The sequence below is a fragment of the Peromyscus californicus genome, unplaced genomic scaffold (genome assembly GCF_007827085.1).
Source record: "Peromyscus californicus insignis strain IS unplaced genomic scaffold, ASM782708v3 Scaffold_7__1_contigs__length_154581171, whole genome shotgun sequence".
Classification (NCBI taxonomy): Eukaryota; Metazoa; Chordata; class Mammalia; order Rodentia; family Cricetidae; genus Peromyscus; species Peromyscus californicus.
In genome coordinates this window covers 51,154,740-51,171,049 of record NW_026294595.1, presented here as the reverse complement: position 1 = coordinate 51,171,049, position 16,310 = coordinate 51,154,740, and the positions used below count along the sequence as shown (strand labels likewise).

At 38.8% G+C, this 16,310-nt stretch overlaps 1 protein-coding gene and 1 pseudogene across 8 annotated transcripts in view; one reads left to right on the top strand and one right to left on the bottom strand.

The window, feature by feature from the left end:
- The window catches only part of Atf2 (activating transcription factor 2), a 93,204-nt gene that overhangs the window by 62,756 nt on the left and 14,138 nt on the right, over nt 1-16,310 (top strand). For all 8 annotated transcript variants that reach the window (XM_052723588.1, XM_052723585.1, XM_052723581.1 and 5 more), the window contains 2 exons: nt 1,066-1,152; nt 14,662-14,811. In XM_052723588.1, the coding sequence (XP_052579548.1) occupies nt 1,066-1,152; nt 14,662-14,811 (237 nt within the window). The remainder of the gene's footprint in view (nt 1-1,065; nt 1,153-14,661; nt 14,812-16,310) is intronic.
- LOC128100854 (60S ribosomal protein L36-like) lies at nt 3,504-4,625 on the bottom strand (annotated as a pseudogene).

Here is a 16,310-nt window from a genome sequence, read left to right as displayed (position 1 = left end):
AAGACTCAGATATAAGGTTTGCTTTCTATTTTTTTTTTTTTTTTTTTTTTTGGTTTTTCGAGACAGGGTTTCTCTGTGCAGCTTTGCGCCTTTCCTGGGACTCACTTGGTAGCCCAGGCTGGCCTCGAACTCACAGAGATCCGCCTGGCTCTGCCTCCCGAGTGCTGGGATTAAAGGCGTGCGCCACCACCGCCCGGCTGCTTTCTATTTTTTAAAGATATTTTTGAAGCAAGAAATATTCTTGCATTGCATTTGAGATAACATGGTTATCCTTTTAAATGTGCGTATATTGAAAGCAACTTGCAATGAAAGAAGAGATCAACCCTATTCATATAACAACTGCTAAAGTGAAAAGCAGAAATGGCAAAACCTGCGAAGTTGTTAGGGGCCACTAGCTTCTTTGTTATTACACAGTAAATTAATTAATGTGTCAGAGTGCATACATTTTAGAATAGTCATATATTTAGTAAATCAAAGTTCATTTTGAAATGATTTTTAATTCTTATTGTCACCCTTTGATACTCCTTTTAAATACAAAATTAGAATGTAAGAGATAATGTACAAATTTTTGCACCAGTCACTTTGAATATTTTAAGTTTATAAGAAGGAACTAAGGAACTGTTCAAACCAGGCCAACTGACAGGCCTGTGTCATTTAGGAGGCTGAGACAAAAAAATATGCAAGTTCAAAGCTAACCTGAACTACAGAGTGAGTTCAGAGTCATCCAAAAATATGAAATCCTGTCTCAAGAAACAGAAGTAAAACGATGGCTAGTGATACAGCTTTGTAATAGAGCACTTAGCTCACGTGCACAAGGCCTTGGGCTCAATCCTTGCAGAGTGGGGTGGGAAACCCTGGAAATTAGTGTTTCAGAGAAATTGACAACTTGTGAAAGATAAATCAGTTATATATAGTTCATCAGAGTTCAGTGCAAACATATAGCTGCAGCTAAAGTTTTGAATTTTCTAAATTCAGAGGTACAAATTATAATTGTGTGCAGTAAAACAATGTACATCTTGTTTTATAAATACTGAGTCAAAGTTATTTTCATTATTTGTTAAACAGCTTGTTCGGCCAGTCTCCATGGTGCCTAGTGTTCCAGGAATTCCAGGCCCTTCCTCCCCTCAGCCAGTGCAGTCAGAAGCAAAAATGGTAAGCAAGGGGTTTTTGTGTTTTGTTTTTGTCTTGAACATTTATTAAGTCTCTCAGCCTCTCCCTCTCGTTCTCCCTCGTCCGTCTGTCTCCATTAAGGTCAGCATTTTATAAAGTTACGGGCTGTATTACATTGTGGAAGAACTAGGAATTTTGGAAAAGGAAAGCTTCCATTAGTGTAGTGATTGACTAATGATGCTTTATTTTTGGTTGTGAGCCTAGCCTTTAACAGCTGAGCCATCTCTCCAGCCCTGCTTTAAATATAAAGGGTGAGCTGGGAACAAAATTCTAGTGTTTGTCACTTTTCGTCTGGTTTGGACTATGGCCTTAAACTCCCCCTGGTGGAAACCCTGAGTATTACAGCTAAAATTAAGTAGAAACTCTGAAAGCAGTGCTGAACAGTTAAACATAACTTCTCCAAATAGTATGCAGTTAGGAAACATTTCATGTGATTAAAAGGAAGACATTTTTCTTTTGTGTTTTCAACATTAAAAATTCACATTATTTAAAAAGATGAGCTATAGATTAGGAATCCGGAGATAAGTTTTTATTTTAGACCTAACTGTATTCTCCATCCTTTGGGTCTTTTCCCTCATATAGGCTAGGCAAGCACTCTGCTACTGAGCTACTACATTTTAACACCCTATTTTTTGTTTTATTTTGCGACAGGGTCTCACTAAGTTGCCCAGACTGGCTTTGACCTCACTTTGTTCCTCTATAGGCTTAGAACTTGGGATCCTTTTGCCTCAGCTTCCTTAGTGCTAGGGTTAGGTTCTGTACTACTAGGCCTGGCTTGACTTTCATTATCTAAAATTCAGTTTTCTTATCTGTAAAGTAAAAGCATTAAGCTTTCATTCCTGGAGTTTCTCTTAACTCGAATCCCATAAACTGTCTTAACTTTCTTGACAGAGGCATTGAAGTTTCTCATATTTACCAAAATCAGTGTATTAGACTCTCTGTGGTCTATTAATGATACAGTGATAATTTTTCTTAATGTCAAATAATATATATCTTAGTAAATAATAGATAAGCACTGCTAGATTCGTACTTTATTTGCTTCCATTCTTTATTGGGCACTATGGTGATACAAATTTGCACACCTAAGAATACAACTTGGTATAAGGTTTAGATTTTTTTTACTGCTGTATTCATTCAAATAATCAATCTGAAATTTGCACATGATAACTGTATAGAACTTGTATGTCACTTGGATAAAGGATGATTGAGGTTCATAAATGGTCTGGTTCCTGATTGTGGGGAGAGAAGGATGCAGATGCCAAGAGAGGCAAGCTTCCATATTGTTAGTATAGTCAGGTTAACCCTTCTTTATTTAATGACAGAAACCTTCTCTGGGGTGTTAGACATTTTCTATTTAAATATGCTGTGTAAATGGGAAAATGGATTTAATTTGCCATGTGTGCAGAACATAAACGCTGAGCAGAGGAGGAACGAGAGGAAGGGCCTGTTGAGGTCCATGTGCCTGGATGTACTTCCACATAATCGGTGTAGCTTTTATCCTACAAAGTGCCTCAAGAGGAACAGACACTAAGGAAATTCATTTCACTGTAAGAACCATAATTTTAGCATCTGTTTGAAGTTAATAGTAAATCTTTGAAAACCTAAAAATATAAGGGGGAGTCAGAATGACCTACTTAAATTTAACAATCCAATTAAATTTCTTACTAGAATTTGGCTAATGTAAAGTAGCCATATTTTCATGATTCCTCTTTTTAGTTGGAGTAAATATGCTTTTTCTCAATTTTGATTTAAGTAAAAAACAAAATTACTTTTTAAATTTTGTGTTTGCTCACATGTAAGTGGTTATGTGCACCCGTGCATGCATATGTGGAGGCCAGAGAGGATGTCCTGTGGCCCTTCACCTCACTTTTTTAGACAGGACCTCTCACTGAATCTGGAGTTCAGTGTTTGAGTTGGAGTGCCTAACCAGCAAGCTCCTGGGATCCACCTGTCTCCGCAACCCCCAGCGGTGGAGTTCCAGGCACATGCAGGCACTTCGCCCACTCAGCCATCTCCCTAGAGTCTTCCGCTACTACCCCCACTTTAATATTTGTCTTGTTTGAGATGGTGGGTATGTATTTATGGATATGCGCTCATAAATGCAGGGGCCCATGGAGGTCAGAGGCGCCAGATCCCCTGGAGCTGGAGTTCCAGATGGTTGTGAGCCACTTGATGCGGGTGCTGGGAATCAAATTTGGGTCTTTTGGGAATGCAGTACGTGCTCTTAACTGCTGAGTCACATCTGCAGCCTGTTTTTATTTTTATTTTTATTTTATTTTATTTATTTTATTTTATTTTTTTGTACAGTAGCAACGTTTATTGGGGGTGGGGGATCAGTCCTTTTTGGCCATGGCCTTCCTCATGGCGGCCAGCACGTTGCTCAGCTCCTCCTACTTCTTCTTGGCACGAATGTGCGTGCCCACCCTCTTCTTGATGAACTTAAGCGCGCACTTGTCCTCGGACACCTGAGCAGCTCCCCGGCGCGAAACCGCACACCTCCCGGATCATGTCCCGCATGAACTTGGTGTGCTTGGTGAGGCGCCCGCAGCTCCCGCTGTGTCTCGGCTTGTTGACGTTCTTCGTCACCTTGTGGCCCTTGTTGAGGCCCATGGCCATGGGGTAGCACAAGGCCATGGCTGCTGCTCTCCGATGGCGGCCGCGACAGGAAGCCCGTTTTTATTTTTCAATGGCGGAAATTTTTTATGTATGCAAGATACGTAAAAGTGAATAGGATAATATAATAGACTACCATATACTGATCACCCAGCTTCATTTGTTAGTAATTAATACACTGACATTTAGGTTTTACCTATATCTAACCTCCATTTAATAGTTTAATAGATTTTAATGTAAATTTTATATATATTGAAATGAATCACTTTTAATAGCAAAGTTCTGGAACATAGGTACATTTCATGTAATATATGTTGTTATTATCATATAGACCATTAACATATACCCAGAAGGTTTTTCTAATTGGTCATCTCTTGTGGTGATCTAGTGTATGTCAAATAAAGGTTGCCTGAGGATCAGAGGACAAAGCTAGCCACTAAATTAAACATAGAGTCCAGGCAGTGGGGCCACACACTTCTAACTGTAGCACTCAGGAGGAGATTGATCTAGTCTAGGAGAGAAACAGAGCCAGGCAGTGGTGGCACACACCTTTAATCCCAGCACTTGAGATCTCATGCCTTTGCTCCCAGTATTTGGGAAGCACACATGCCATTAATCCCAGCACTAGGAAGGAAGTAATGTGGCTGGGGAGAGAAAGCTGTATAAGGCCTGAGAAGACAGGAACAAGAGCCCTTTTGGCTGAGGACTCAGAGGCTTTCAGTCAGAGGATTTGTGGAAATAGGATCTTGCCTTCCATTTGGCCTGAGGATTCAGTAGTGGTGAGAAGTTTCTCTAGTGGTTTTTTTCTTTGTCTAGCTGATTTTTCTGCATTTACCCTAATATCAGGCTCTGGGGTTTTTTTTGTTGTTTTTTTTTTTTTGGTTTGTTTGGTTTTTGGTTTTTGTTTTTTTTTTGTTTTGTTTTGTTTTTTTTTTTTTTTTTTTTTTTTTTTTTTTTTGGTTTTTCGAGACAGGGTTTCTCTGTGTAGCTTTGAACTCACTTGGTAGTCCAGGCTGGCCTCGAACTCACAGAGATCTGCCTGCCTCTGCCTCCCGAGTGCTGGGATTAAAGGCGTGCGCCACCACCGCCCGGCGGGTTTTTTATTATAAGATCTATTAGGTATCATGCAACAATCTCTGTTTTGTAGTTTGGCACCATAACTTCTAGTAAGTATATATAGACTCATATACTATTTTGTGTGCAGCTCAGCATATGTCTCTGAGATTTATTCATGTTGTTAAATATATCGTAACCTACTTCATTTTATTGCAGAGTGGTATTTCATTATGTGAGTGTACCACAACTTTTTTGTCCATTTTCTCAGTGATGGAGACCTAGTTTCCCGAGTGAGCTATTGTGAGTAAAGCCACTATGTACATTTTGTTGTTTTCTTGTCCTGTAATGTCTCTGCAGTTAGTTATAGATACCGAATCCAGGGCCTCAAAAATGCTCAGGGAGGTCACTGCCACTAATCTGCACTCAGTGCCAGCTACTGCACACATTCTTACGTGTCTCTGTGGACATGATTATTTGTATTTTCTTGAACAAATACCCTAGTCAGACACACCATTAACCTTTTCTTTTTTCATGTAACCCAGGCTTACCCCAAACTTACTATGTAGTTAAGGATGACCTTGAATTCCTAACCCTTCTGCTTCTACCACCTAAGTGCTAGAATTACAGGTATGTGCTTTATATGGGGCCAGGAATCAAACCCAGAACTCTGTGCATGTAAGGCAAGCACTCTCCCAACTGAGCTACAGCCCATCCATTCTTAAAAATTTGTCTCTTAATCTACAGCTTGATTTCTGGAGACAAGTTATCACCTTGTAACCTCGCCTGGCCTAAAACTCAAGTTGACTCAAACTTGAAGCAGTCTTTCTACCTCAGCCTTCCAAGTGCTGGGATTACCTATCTTCTTTCTTTCCTTCTTTCCTCCCTCCCTTCCTCCCGCCCTCTCCCTCTCCCCCCACTTTCTTTCTTCATTTTTGTTGTTTTTGAGACAGGGTTTCTCTGTGTAACATTCCTGGCTGTCCCAGAACTTGCTGGCCTCAAACTCACAGAGATCCACCTGCCTCTGCCTCCCAAGTGCTGGGATTTAAGGCATGCACCACTACCACCCAGCTCACTTTTACTTTTCTTAAAGCTATATTTGTAGTCTTAATTTTTAAAATTTTCTTTTTCCTAATCTTTTAGCTTCTTACAGTAGAAGCCTATGTCATTTATTGAAAAACTTTTTACTTTCTATTGTAGGCATTTTATAGCTATAAATTTTCTTGTATTTACCAGTTTTGATATACTACATTTTCATCATGGTGAATCTTCTAATTTCCCGTATGATTTCTTTGGCAGGTGGGTTATTTAGAAATGCATTACATAAATTTTCACATATTTGGGGACCTTTCCACTTACTTGTTTCTTACTGATTTCTCTTTTAATCATGTGAGAATTTGCCATTTCTGGTGATCTTCAAGCATTTGATTTACAGCTATTACAGTCCCTTACTATTTATTTAACAAACATTTCATGGGTACTAAGACATTCTCCAAGCAAGATGCACAATAGAGAGTTTTCTTGGATACATTTCTAGTGATCATGAGACAGTCTAGAGTTTTACCATGTGGAATGAAATTATTGATTTGTTTTCAACGCCCAGAACATTAGGATTGTATCCTACAAATGAGATATTTGGGTTTTTTTGTCTTGTTACATTGATGCCATTCATGATGGCTTTTGTGCACAAAAATTGTAATTCAGGGACAACTTTTAAAAACAATTTACACTGAAACACAATTTACGTGTATTAAAATTACAGATTTGAAAACGGCGTCCTATTTAGTAAACTTCTGAGATTGAAAAGACTTAGCAACTAGTTTTATCATTCCATCTGAAGAAGGTTGCCATTGAGTTCCTATCCCAGCATACAGGACTATCTTAATTATCAAATAAATTATTTCCTGCATCAGAGGTAAAACACCACATCTGTGCTTTCCAAATGTATGAGTTCCCATTCACATGCCTAGATCTTTAAACAGTTGTGACTCTACCTGTCTGTAGCTCCCACTTCAATTTCCCTTTCACTACGCTTAGTTGGATTTTGCTTTGTTGTTTTGGTAGTGATGCTGGTTTTCAACTATCTGAATATCTTTTTTAAAGATTTGTTTTTTTATATTTTATGGGTAGAAGTGTTTTTTGCCTGTGTGTATGTTTATGTACCACATGTGTGCAGTGCCCAAAGAGGCCAGAAGACGACATGGATCCTTTGTAACTGGAGTTACAGACCATTGTGAGCCTCGATGTGGGTGCTGGGAACTGAATTCTGTTCCTCGGGAAGACCAGCCAGTGCTCTTAGCTGCTGAGCCATCTCTCCAGCCCCATGTCTGAACATTTTAAAGCATTCTGTTTGAGTTATAGATCTCTCAAAAACTTACTTTACTGCATTGGGTTTAATCTGTCCGTATCTGACAACAGGTGCTCTAACTCCCTAATTTCAGATACCCACTTAGATAGTATATGTTTGTGTCTACTACAGATACACAATTTTGATATTTTGTTTTTCTGCTGAAATGTGCAGCTCATGCTTTAAAAACATTTTAAAAAACTTTCAAGTCTTTGGGAAACCAAGAATGTGATACAGAAATAAATAGAAACTCATAAATATCCAATTTTATCTGGCACATTTTAACACTGTAGAACAATTCCCAGCTTTGTGAATTTCTACAAAATTACACTAGATCTCATGAAATTTAGGCTTAAGGGATTTGTCATTAATCACATAAACTATAGACTATTTACTTACTTTGGTTCCTTTGAGACAGGGTTTCTCTGTGTAGTCCTAGCTGTCCTAGAACTCTCTCTGTAGCCCAGGCTGGCCTCGAACTCATAGAGCTCCGCCTGCCTCTGCCTCCCAAGTGCTGGGATTGAAGGTGTTCATCACTACCACCCAGCTAGATAGTTATTTTTTATATTACTCTTTTAATAATGTAACTTTTTTGAATGTTTATAAGATGTGAATCACCTTGGAGTTCTGTTTCAGGTTTAATAAAGTGAGTTCCTCCAGTGTGACTTCTTTAAGATCTGTGTGACAAACCAAGAAATATCTTTGCACACAGTGGGTATCCAGTAGTTTTTCTGCAGGGGGTTTCTACTAAAAGCTGACAGAGGGCATCTTGGCAACTGTTCAGAAACCTACATTAACTTAGCTGGGCCCTGCATGGAACCTCATGTTCAGCAGAATTCTTCTGACCTGTCTCTGCATGCCGAGTTAATCAGCAAACACCTAATGAGCCCACACCAAAGAAACAGACCCTCTCCCAACCGACTTCATTTTCATATGTTCTCTAGGGGTGGAAAGACAAGACTTCATGAGGACTGATGATACTGCAAAGACCACAATAATGATAATTAACTTGCTGAATTTAGAAGATTATGCTGTTAATTAGTTGCAAAATAAAGATAAGTACTAGAGCAGCAGATGGTAGGATAACACCCAGGAGAAGGAGGGTTATCACTCTGATGAGCTGCTGCGGCACGTGTGAAATATGGATCTGACTTGTTCATAAATTGCTCCTAGAGCACATTAGCTTTTTCTTTGAACTATGATGGAGTAGTTTATTCCTACCAAGTTCTGACAGCTGTGATAAACATTTATTTTCAGGTGTTGCATAAATATAGAACATAAATAACAATTTTTTTAATGAAGAATGAGTGTATCAGATGGGTCAGCACAACAAACTATTCATCTTTTAACTGGCATAATCTGTCTCAGTATAGCAGTTGAAATTTATACCATTAAAAATTAACTCTAAGTGCAAACATGTTTGTCTGCTTCTTAGAAAATACGTTTTATTCTTTCAAACAGTGGATGGATACCTTTACCTTAAAATTAAAACTATGCCCTGGCTTTATTGCACATGTTGGAGGTCATAGACCCTTATTTAAAGTGTTCAACCTTTATTTCTCTAGATACTCAGTTTTTATTTACTTAATATTAAACTTCTCTTTTGAGAGCAATAATGATCTTAGTATGGACTTAACAAATATATGACACTTAACTGATTGCAAATGTACTTAGAATACTTACTACTAGGCTAAAATTCTTATTTTTGCAAAGCTCTTGTTTAAAATCCTGAGTTGCCAGTCAACAGTCTCCTTTTTTCTCTATTGTAATTCAGTCTGTAATTTTGAGAAGAAATTTCAGTTTCCAGGGAGTTTCTTCACTTGTAACATGGTGATTGATTTCTGTATCTCTGACAGTTCCAAAGGTCAATTTGTTTTTGTTTTATGGGTTTTTTGTTTTTGCTTTTTTTTTTTTGGTTTTTCAAGACAGGGTTTCTCTGTGTAGCCTTGACTGTCCTGGAACTCCTCTGTAGACCAGGTTGGCTTCAAACTCACAGAGATCCACCTGGCTCTGCCTCCCGAGTGCTGAGATTAAAGGCATGTGCCAGAGCTGCCCGGCCTAAAGGTCAATTTGTAAAACAAATGTCCATTTATATTTAGATTTGCATTAATTCTTTTAGCAAAGGTATTTTAAAATATCGTAAAAATGAATATGAGTGAATTGTAGATACCTTTATATCAGTTGTTTATAAGTTTACTGACTACTTTCATTACCTTGCTTAATCGTTTTTTTTTTTTTTTTTTTTAGCTTACCTATACTTTGGTTGTAATTTTAAAAATTGGCAATTCAGAGCAATGTCAATTAACCCTTAAAATCTCTTTCTTCTAGTTTATACCCAGTGGCACACTTTGTAAGTCAGACCCATTGTAATCAGTGTAACAGCATGGAGCAAACATTAGTGCTCCTCGCTAGATGGGTCCTGTGTACCCTAGGGCAGTCAAGGGAGGGAGGGTAATGAGTGAACACTGACAGTGCTGCAAGTGCTTGGTATGGTAGTAACTTGCCCTACTAAAGATTATTCAAGAGAGTGGTGTTTATGTACTTCAGACTCCCCTATGTGTACTTACTGTATTTCATTAATTCTGAGCTAAGCTCTTGACTATAAAACTTTAAATGCTTTTTAATTCTACGATGTTTTCTACCTAAGGACTTAAACATGTTTTGCCTTCACAAAATTTACTAAGCTCAACCTCTGAATACATTATACATTTTTTATCCAGAAATGAAATCCCAGCACAGATTAGGTATTATTCTTTGTATTTGATGTCTAACATTCTGATGATGAAAGGCATCAATCTGAGGGTTGGCCACCTCCCCAGACTCTCCTGCTCTGTTCTGTTTAGGTGACTTACAATGCTGTTTTCCAGCTTGTATCTTTTTGCCTTCAGTTCTTGAAGTTTCTTAAATTTTCCTGATTCTAGTCAGTTACTGATTTGATTAGTCATCTCATTTGTTACAATCCACCCATTCAACATTATCTGTTATTAGTCTTATTTTTGTGTATTTGTTACTAACATTGTTATTTCTAATTGCTTTAAAAAAAAAAAAGAAAGAAAGAAAGAAAAGGAACCAGTGAATACATCTGGATTCTGTGGTCTTGCACATCACTTATGTATAGAATATTGGTCCACAGCAATACTTCAGATGATCCCCAAGGACATTTGGAAAGTAAAAATTGTTTAAATTAAACTCTCCCAATTTTTGCCCCTGTGCTGAGAACCTGCAGGCTTCTGTAGCTCTTGTGAAGAAATAAGGAAGCCTGCTGATGAGATAGTTCAGTGGAGAAAGGTACCTGATACTAAGCCTGACCACCTGAGTTTGATTCCAAGAACCCACCCGCTGGAGTGAGAGAACCAATGCCCACAAGTTGTCCTCTGGCCTCCGCCTGTGCTTCCGTGTGTGTGCACGTGCATACACACAGAACATATATATTTGTTTAATGGAAAAGAAGTAAGGAAACAATATTTGAGAAATCCCTTTATGGGTCAGATAGTTTTGTGTGTTATGTTTAATTTTCACTTCAATTCCTACAAGCAAATTATCATTAATTTGCTAAATAAAGACACTAAGACTTGAAGATTGATGATTTGTTCAGTTGTAGTTTGAGAAAGTTAAGTCTAAATTTGTGTCTTAGTTGTATAAGGCTTAAAGATAAGTGTGCTGACTAATGAAGTTGCTAGAACCTTGCAAACATTGTGCCTTTGCCGTTCATAAAATCAGCCAGAAAAGAGAAAGAAACCCGCCCATCTGGGTGACATGGTTTAGCAGTTGGCAGTGTGAATGCTTGCCATTCTCATTTCGTTTCAGTGGTTTTTATTTGAGTAATTAAATCATGTAGTCTCTGATGATCTTTTCTGTTCTGAGTTTTTAGTAATACTAAGGACAATGTATATAACAGGGTATCCTGGAAGATTATGTACTTTAAAATTAGGTCTGTTCAGATGTAGTATTTGAACTAGTTTATTTGCTGTATGACCTTGAGTAAAATGATGGTTGGTTATCTAATTTATAAAGTAGGACTAGTCTCCAATTAAAAACACATTGGGGGCCGGCCGGTGGTGGTGCACGCCTTTAATCCCAGCACTCGGGAGGCAGAGCCAGGTGGATCTCTGTGAGTTCGAGGCCATCCTGGTCCCCAAAGCGAGTTCCAGGACAGGCTTCAAAGCTACACAGAGAAACCCTGTCTCGAAAAACCAAAAAAAAAAAAAAACACATTGGGAACTACTGGTCATAAAATAGCACAGATGAACCTCAGATGTGCTTCACAGAGGCAATAAGCAGATTTAAATGGTTATGCCCTAGGTGCTGCTTTTTGCTGTGATAGTTTGGATAACACAACCTAGCATCAAAAAGCAGAGTAGCATTTCCTAGGGGCAGGGATGGAGGTGCTGTGGCAAGAGGCAGCAGGGTAATGTGTTGGCAGAGCGAACTGCTGCAGAATACATGCAACTTGAAACTCTCAAAACTATAGAATACAATGAGTAAATCACTGCACAAAACATACACCACGGTGAAACTTTTAACTACTGACTTCATTTTAAAATCATATCCCTAATCTAAAAAGATTGACAGAAAGAGGAACTGCCCACTAATCCACAGCTATAATCATGATCACAGGTGAATTTTGGTGACATTTTTATGTCTTGATTTTTATGGAATATGGGTCCTCCATATTGAAGAAATTGCTAAAGTTTGGATATTTGTAGAATTTTGTAAATTGTTTTAGTTGGAATAAATGAAAGCAATTCTAGAATTACTTAGGAACCTTTTGCAGAAGCTCTTCTTGAACATCTGTGCTTGGATACTCAGAGAAAATGGAGTAATGATTGCCAGGCGTTACTAACATTCCACATCCCATATTTACATCCAGCAAGTCTGAAAAGCACTCAGTCAACTACAGCATGACTCTCTCTCTCACACACACAGTCTACACATGTATAGATAACTCTTTCCTCCAGATACATACCTAAGTCTCTTAAGAAAATGCAGAGGCTCAGTAGTAGAATAGTTGCAGAGTATCCACAAGGCCCTGAATTCAGTTTTTTCATTACTGGGAGGGAGGGTGAGATAAAAATATCTCTGACTCAGCTATTTGGGACTTAAGGGCTACATCTCAGTTACTAAGAACAGTGTCAGCAATAATGGCTCTAGGTCTCTTAGGTCACTGAAGTCCCTTCATTAATCATGTTTCTACTAATCAGTGAACTATTTGCTAAAACAGGATACAGAAAAGTATACCAGATAATCTCTGCTCTAGAAGAACTTATCATCTGGTTGGTAGATAAAATAATTAAATGTAACTAATTATAGAATAAGCTTCATTCGAGTTTTATTCATTCAATCTGTGTGTGTATGTATGTATGTGTGTGTGTGTGTGTGTGTGTGTGTGTGTGTGTGTGTGTGTGTGTGTGTTTTCTCAAGCGCGTGGGCGTTTGTGAAACGGTCTCACTATGTAGGTCTGGCTGACCTGGAACTTGATGCATAAAACAGGCTGGCTTGAACTCGGAGATTTAACTGTCTCTGCCTCTCCCCAGTGCTAGGATTAAAGGCATGCACCAAGCCCAGCTGAAGTTGTATCTTTATAAAGAAATGCATCAGTTATGTCTAAGGCAGCATTCTAACACTGGATCTGTCATACTGTCCAAGTTCATGAGGTCTGATTGAGATCCTGGCAAAATATAAAGTAAAATAAATAGATCTTCAGGACTGGGGAGATGGTTTAGTGGTTAAAAGCACCTGCTTCTCTTGCAGAGACCTGGATTGTTTCCATCACCCACATGGTGCTTCACTGCCACCTGTAAGCCTGTTCCAGGGCATCCAGGCTCACAACACAGTGCATTGCTAGAGTTTTCCTGCCTGGCCCACAGTCAGGACAAATCTCTCTCACCTGCCAGTCCCACAGCCGCTCAGACCCAACCAAGTATACACAGAGACTTATATTGGTTACAAACTGTATGGCCGTGGCAGGCTTCTTGCTAACTGTTCTTACAGCTTAAATTAATCCATTTCCATTAATCTATACATTGCCACATGGCTCGTGGCTTACCGGCATCTTTACGTGCTGCTTGACCTGGTGGCGGCTGGCAGTGTCTCTCTGACTCAGCCTTCCACTTCCCAGCTTTATTCTCCTCCTTGTCCCGCCTATACTTCCTGCCTGGCCACTGGCCAATCAGTGATTTATTTATTGACCAATCAGCAACACACTTGACATACAGACCACCCCACAGCACATCTACATACCTGCAGGCACTCACACATACACATAAGTAAATCTTAAAGCGGGGAAGGAGCAGTCTTCGTACTAGGAAGGGGAGGACCATAGATTTAAATCTTAAATTCTTCAGTACAGCAGATCCTCATAGTGGCCTAAAAAATGCAACATCAGATTACTGAGACGGTTCATCAGGTAAAAGTGCTTTCAACTCTGGAACCCATGGTAGAAGGAGAGAATCTGCTCCCAAAGGTTGTCCTCTGTGTGTGACGTGTACACACACAAGTAAGTCAAATACATTTAATATGCAACATCTGGCCACCATCTTAGTAAATACTAAAAACCCGAAAGCAGAGATCAAATAGACCTGTCGAGAAAAGAAGAGAATTAAATCTTAGAATCTGAGCAAAGGCACATAAGGGATGTGGGCAAAGGGTGGGAGAGGATAGGTGAAAATATACAAATAATCAATTAACCTTTTTTTTTATTTAAGTTGAACAAGTCTGGATACAATATTTTCATTTTTTAGGTCTTCTCAGAGTGAAGAACAAAGTATAAGATCCTGTAGTTGTGCTAGACAAAGAGAGAAGCTTTCCAAAGCCCTAGTTTGTCATACTGATGTTTAATACAACCTAGTGAAATGAAATAAATTAACACAATTTTTTTAAAAAGCCAAATTTTTTATGTGTTCCATGACAAACACTGTCTTTTTACTTTTTAGTTAGTCAAAGTGTATGTTGAGAGTTAGATTTGCATGTAACACAGGTGTTGGTGGTTGGTCTTCGGTCTTTTTTGGGGGGCCTGCCACCCAGATCCTATATAAATCACACACAGAGGCTTATTCTTAATTACAAATGCCCAGCCTTAGCTTGGCTTAGTTTCTAGCCAGCTTTCCATAACCCATCTACCTTTTACCTCTGGACTTTTCCCGTTCTCTTATTTCCGTATCTTACTCCATGGCTTGCTGTGTGTGTAGCTGGGTGGTTGGCCCCTCATGCCCTCCTCCTCTTGCTTGATCGTACCTCTCCAATCCCTCTTCCCAGATTTCTCCTTAGGTGTATTCTCTCTGCCTGCCAGCCCAGCCTATCCTTTCTCCTACCTTACTATTGGCCAGTTCTTTATTAGACCAACAGGTGTTTTACACAGACACAGTAACATAGCTTCACAGAGTTAAACAAATGCAACATAAGCAAAAGTAACACACCTTAAAATAATATTCTACTACACACAGGAACCATTTTTTTTTAAAATAGTGTTTGCATTTCAGAGATTAAAAGCTGCTTTAACCCAGCAACACCCTCCAGTTACCAACGGTGATACTGTAAAAGGTCATGGCAGTGGATTGGGTAGGACTCAGTCAGAAGAATCTCGTCAGCAGTCCTTACAGCAGCCGGCCACATCCACGACAGAGACTCCGGTATGTGTGGTGGTGTCATTATTCACCACTCTGGTCATCCTTAAAAAGAAAAACACAGTACAGCTTATGTGATTTCTTTATATATTTATAGTCTCTCAGCATATGAATATAATATAAATATAGCCATCTTAATTTGATGTTTGTTTTGTGCTGATAGAGACTGAACCCAGCATTTCAGACACACTAGATAAACTCCCTTCTAAGCCATATCACCAACCCTAATGCTGTATAAATTTTTAGTATTAGTTATTTGAACAAAAGATTAAGTGGTTATTTTATATCTTAAGGTATGTAGAGTATGAAATACTTTGGTGATTTGCCTGCCAAGCCCATATGTTCATAAATAACATATTTTATTTGATCATGCTATTTTAAAATATGCTTAATAATAATAGGTAAAGTAATTTTTCAAGTTTCTCCTTTGGATCACATGCTGGTAGTCCAAAGTTCTCTTTCCTCAGCATCATTTCCAAGAGTTTGTTTCCTGTCTCCCACACTGCTATTTTCTGTGGCGCAGTTTGAGATTGTAAGACTATGAGGGTCCCTAACATTGGACGGTCCTATGTACTACATAGTGTGATTAATGACTGAAGATTTATGTCCTGGGCTAATCAAAGATAACCAAGCTGACCGTTAATGAAAATCAAGGCCCTGTGACTTATCCTTACCTGGAAAATAAGTATTATTATAAAAATTATTTTAGGAAAACTGGCATATTTAATAAACTTTATTTTAAAATAGAATTGAAAAATGTTGTAAACTTACAATGAGTAGCTTTCAAAGGGTTGAATGGATACAAAATCAGTTAAAAAGAACATTTATAAAAATAGTTTGTCAAAATACAAATGAATTTTTTCTTTTATTGAAAATAGATTTTTTTATATATGTTGATTATGGGTTCCCCTCTCCCCTACTCCTCCCAATTCTTCCCCACCTCCCCTCACATTTGGATCCACACCTTCCTTTCTCTCATTAGAAAACAAACAGGCAGCCTGGCCATGGTGTCTCACGCCTTTAATCCGAGCACTAGGGAGGCAGAGCCAGGCGGATCTCTGTGAGTTCGAGGCCAGCCTGATCTGCAGAGCGAGATCCAGAATAGGCACCAAAACTACAGAGAAACCTTGTCTCGGAAAAACTAAAAAAAAAAAAAGAAGAAAGAGAGAAAACAAATAGGTGGTTTTGAGACCAACCTGGTCTATAGAGCGAGTTCCAGGGTAGAGCTACACAGAGAAACCTTGTCTTGAAGAAACAAAACAAAACAAAAGAGGAAGGAAGAGCCGGGCGGTGGTGGCGCACGCCTTTAATCCCAGCACTCGGGAGGCAGAGCCAGGCGGATCTCTGTGAGTTCGAGGCCAGCCTGGGCTACCAAGTGAGTTCCAGGAAGAGGCGCAAAGCTACACAGAGAAACCCTGTGTCGAAAAACCAAAAAAAAAAAAAAAAAAAGAGGAAGGAAGAAAACAGGCATCTAAGGAATAATAGTAAGATAAATCAAGAACAAA